This window comes from Propithecus coquereli, unplaced genomic scaffold, assembly GCF_000956105.1.
Source record: "Propithecus coquereli isolate 6110/MARCELLA unplaced genomic scaffold, Pcoq_1.0 Scaffold236, whole genome shotgun sequence".
NCBI lineage: Eukaryota > Metazoa > Chordata > Mammalia > Primates > Indriidae > Propithecus > Propithecus coquereli.
In genome coordinates this window covers 3032845-3037517 of record NW_012147908.1, presented here as the reverse complement: position 1 = coordinate 3037517, position 4673 = coordinate 3032845, and the positions used below count along the sequence as shown (strand labels likewise).

The window sequence follows — 4673 nt, the reverse complement described above, 5'->3', positions numbered from 1 at the left end:
ACTAAGCCCATTCATATGCTCAGTAGTTACATGTGGCCAAAGGCTACCATACTGGATGGCATAGATTCAGATTGAAGCCCTCAAAGTCTTCCTTGATTGCTCTATATCTAAAACATTTACATTCTGGTATGTAAACCATATAAAATTACTAAGATAATTTATATCTGTATCTGTGACATTCATCCAGCATTGCTTTTTACACACTATGCCTTTGAAATCTACTAGATGTTTTACATTTATACCTACTAAGCCCATTCCTATGCTCAGTAGTTACATGTGGCCAAAGGCTACCATACTGGATGGCATAGATTCAGATTGAAGCCCTCAAAGTCTTCCTTGATTGCTCTTTTTCTCTCACACCCCAAGTTAATTTGACAGTTTGCCTTCAAAATATAGCCACTTCTCATCTCCACTACCATCACTGTACTCTGAGATCTCTCACCTAGATTGCAGCGTGACCTCCCAACTGGTCTCTCTCCTTCTGCTCTTGCCCCTACAGACCATTTCCAACACAGCAACCAGAGGAATCCTTTTATAAGTCAAAGCCCCTCCAATGGCTTCCCATTTCACTTAGAGTAAAAGTGAAAGTCCCTACAAGGTCCTACCCGACCTGGCCCCTTTCACCTCTCTGACCTCACCTCCTACCACTCCTCCCACCCCGGCCCATCTGCCCCAGCCAAGCCACCCAGCCTCCTCACTGTTCCTGGATCCCCCTTGGGCACAAGCCCTCCTTGAGGCCTCTATGCTGGCCACTCTCCCTGCCTGGGACACTCTTCCCCCAGAAGTCTTCATGGCTAACTCCCTTACCTTCTTCAAGTTTTTGATCAAATGTCATCTTCGTAATGCTCCAATGACTCTTAATGAAAATTGCAGTCACCCCATATTGCCCCCCAGCCCTCTTACCCTGCTCGGTTTTTTCCACGGCACTCAATACCTTTTAACATGCTACAATGTATAACTTATTATGTTGATTGTTAACTATCTCCTAGGAGGGCAGGGATTTCTATGTACACTGATCTATCCCAAGCATCTACATCTGGCATATGATAGCTGCTCAGCAAATATTTGTTGAATGAAAGAATAAAAAGCACATCTCCCAATGTTTCTTTATATATCCATTATTTTGTCTACTTGTTTTATTTGCTGTCTGTCCCACTGAGTCACAGCTGCCTGAGGGTGGCACCGGGCTGTTGTAGTTCCCTCTTCTTCCCATCGCCACTCTGCTGAGTACTCACTCACCTGTGTTCAGCCCTGTCCTGACAGGCACTTCTGCCCTCTTTTCTGTCGGGGGGCCCTGGACCCCCCGCAGGCTGGACACCATAGTACAGGCAGCCAGGATCCATGATGTGCACTGGCAGGAGGAGGAGAGGCAGAGGGAAGAGGAGATCAGGAAGGAGTGTCTGGCGTCCTGAGGGCACTATCCCTCTCCCTCCAACCCAAGAGCCCACCTACCTGTGCCTGTTGTAGGCCTGAGGGCAGGGGTGGGGACAGCTGTCTGGGAGTTGTCTGGGGCCCTGAGGGGAAAGGTCTCTTGGTTACTAAGAGAGAGAAGAAGGATAAGCCTGCTCCCCTGTCCCCTGTCCCCCATCCCCCCTCCCCCAGATCCCTGGACAGCCAACCCCACTCACGTGTCCTGAGCTGTGGGTGCCCCGCCTCTTAAGTCCAGGCCAAAGTAGATGGCATTGGGCATCATCTCCACAGTATTCGGGGTTGAAGGCTGCTCGGAGGAGGAGGTGGGGAGAGGAGGGGACCGTGGGCTGGACTCTGGGCTCAGCCCAGGCCTCTGGGTGGTGGCAAGGCTGCTGAGCCCACCAAACACCGTCCTGGGCTTGGGCACAGGCTTGGAGGGCTGGGATTGGGGTGCTGGGCTGGGGGATGGCTCCATGACACTGTTCAATTTGGGATCCAGGGAGCCCTCTGCAGTGCCTGTCTGCAGCAGGCGCAGAATGCGTTTCCGGTGCCCTGTGGCACTGATGCCCAACTGCCTCAGCTCCTCGTGGCCCAGGCCCTGGGCTGCACCCACTGTAGCCAGGCCGTGCCGCCGGAACGTGTCCGCATACTGCTCCAGGTGCACCGTAGCCAGCCACACAGCGATGTCCAGGTCCTGAGGGGCAGCCATGGGGGCTCAAGCCATTGCTGGGGGGAGGGGCAGGGTGAAGGGAGGGCTCAGGCTTTGATTCCCCCTCCCTGCCCCAAAGTCTGAGGCCTGGAAAGGGAGACCAGCCTCCAGTCTTCCTCCAAAGAAAAATGCCCAAAGCCCTGTGATCTGGGGGCAAAATCATCCCAGATCATCAGAAAAGGCTCTCTCATCACAGGAGAGTCCCTTCATTTGCAGTTGAGAAAATGAGGCCCAGAGAGGGGAAGGGTCTTGCCCAAGGCTCACAGCGAATTGTGTTAGGGTTGGCCTCCAAGATCCTGTCCACCCTGGGTCTGGGTCAAAGCTCTGCCCCTGCCTTAGTGCACACCCAACTGAGTAAGCATGGGACTAGATGCTGGAACCCTGCGGGGGAGGTAGGAGGGCAGGCGGAGGGACCAACGGTGTGGCCAGGTCCAGCCTGGGCATGAGGCGGGGAGCGGGGCAGGCTAGTAGGAGGGAGACGCAGACCCCATTCCCCCTGGTTTCCAGGGCTGAGGTATGGGCTTGCTATCCCAATCCCGCTTGCTCCCGGTTCCTCCTCCCCTTCCACCTATTGTCTCTGCTCAGACTTCCTTCCTGTCCCTTCAGCCCTGGCCGCCCCCACATCCTGCCTGCCTTGGTCAGGCTGCCCAGAGAGCCCTAACCAGCCCCAGCGTATGGGATCCTGGCCCTGGGTAGAGGCCACTTGGGAATAGGGTGGGCCCAGAGAGATGAGGGGCCACAGGCCAGGGTTACTCCAGGGTCTTCTCGACTCTCCACTGACCGGCAACATGTTCACACGCAGGGCGTGCATACACCCTGGAGGGACTGAGCAGCGTGAAATGACATCCTCCACCTCTGCTTTCTCCAAGCCTTCCTTTTCTGAGCCTGGCTTTTCCCTGCCCATTCCCCTGGGCTCAGGCCTCCATGCTCTGTCCCATTTGGCCACCCTGACGCTGACCCTGGTCTATTCCCTGGACCTATCTCTGATTCTGCCTCCCCTGAGTTTTATCTCCACCTTGTCCCTATCCCTGCCCCACTCCATCTCTACCTCTTATTCCATCTTTGTCCCACTCCTTGTCCCACCCTGTTTTGCTCTGTCATTAGCCTGTCCTTGCTTCAGTCTCCAATTCTATTATAACTAGGTCTTAAGTTGTATGTGTGTCTCTGGCCACCTCTGACCCTGAGTTTCTGTCTCTCCCCATCTGCCTGCACGGCTTTCTCCCCGTTGCTCTTGTCCTCTGTCCCTGACCAGGACTCCCTCCCAGCATCAGTTTCTGGCTTCCCTCTGCCTCTCCCCGGCTAAGCCCCATCCCCAAGCCGGACCGGGTGCTGAGCCTCGGGGCCTGACTCAGGGCCGGTTTCCCGGTGACTCAGGCCCGGCCCGAGGGCACGGGACTGGGAGCCAGGAGGTGCTCGCCACCCGACAGGAGTGGCGGGGGCGGGCTGGGCAGTGGCGGGCAGCTCGGACTGCAACTTGGGAGGGGCAAGGAGGGAGGGGGCAGAGGCCGGGCAGCTGGAGGGAGGGGCAGGGGGGAGGAGGAGGGCGCCGGCGCGGAGGGGGCCCTGGGAGCCCACGGAGGCCCACGAGGAGGTGATGGGGAGGAGTCTGGGAAGCAGGGGCCCGGGGGCGCGGGGGTCCTCACCTCACGGCGCCGTGGCCGTCCGCTCCCCGGTGCCCGCCGCGCTGTCTGAAGCTCCGGGTCCGGAGGCGCCGGCCCCGCCTCCCCTCAGCCCTCCCACGACGGGCCGGCCCCGCCCCGCCGCGCCCGCCCGTTCCCTCCGCCGGGCCCCGGCCACTCCTTGTGCAAGCGCTGACCTTCAAAGGGTTTGGGCTCCTTACCCAACCGCCACGCTTATCTCGGGGTCTGCCCCGCTCTGCCCTCTCGCAGGCCGAGAAAGGGACCGGAACACAGTTGGGGGCCGAGAGAGCCTTAGGGAGAGGGACGGAGATGGGGACAGAGGTAGCAACTGCGAAAGCGAGACGGCTGCGGAGGGTGGCTTTGCATCCCCCCCAGTCCTGCCACGGGGGAGGAGAAGGTGGGGGGCTAAGGCCCCAGGGCACCTCTCCCACGCTCAGCAGGTGGCTGGACCCTGGCTCTCACTATAATGGGGAAGGACACTGCACATCCAGAAGTCGTGGATCCCCGCAGCCTTCCAACCTGGGAGCCCCTCTCTGGAGCCAAGCGATCTAGCCGGGAGAGGAGTCCCCGTCTGCTTCCCCCTCCCCCAGGGCCGGGCCTACGCTACTTCAGAGGGATGAAGGTCCCTACTTTCAAACTAAGGTTTGGGGCTGCCTTTTGGGGGATAAGACTGGCGCTCCGAAAGCACAGTGACCAAGCAAGCAGAGTTTTCATTCTTGGGAGAAGCCCCTTCTCCCCACTCTCCCACCTTAAAATTGCAGTGGCGGGGGGATCCTAAGGAGAAATGGCTCCTCTCTCTTCCCCCTGCGTGCTGGATCTTTCCTGGGACCTGTCCCCCAGAGCCTGAGCACTTCCCCCAGAGCAGGGCCAGTGCTAGCTGTGTGTGGTGTTGGGGGTGGAGGGGCCCCGGCCAG

General features: G+C 58.4%; 1 protein-coding gene across 2 annotated transcripts in view; it reads right to left on the bottom strand.

The window, feature by feature from the left end:
- Positions 1 to 3816, bottom strand: part of ARAP3 (ArfGAP with RhoGAP domain, ankyrin repeat and PH domain 3) — a 23390-nt gene extending 19574 nt beyond the window's left edge. For both annotated transcript variants that reach the window (XM_012645799.1, XM_012645800.1), the window contains exons 1-4: positions 3763 to 3816; positions 1629 to 2136; positions 1453 to 1514; positions 1240 to 1351 (exon numbers count right to left, since the gene is read on the bottom strand). In XM_012645799.1, coding sequence (XP_012501253.1) covers positions 1240 to 1351; positions 1453 to 1514; positions 1629 to 2119 — 665 coding nt within the window. In that variant the 5' untranslated portion in view covers positions 2120 to 2136; positions 3763 to 3816. The remainder of the gene's footprint in view (positions 1 to 1239; positions 1352 to 1452; positions 1515 to 1628; positions 2137 to 3762) is intronic.
- Between the last annotated feature and the right edge of the window lie 857 nt (positions 3817 to 4673).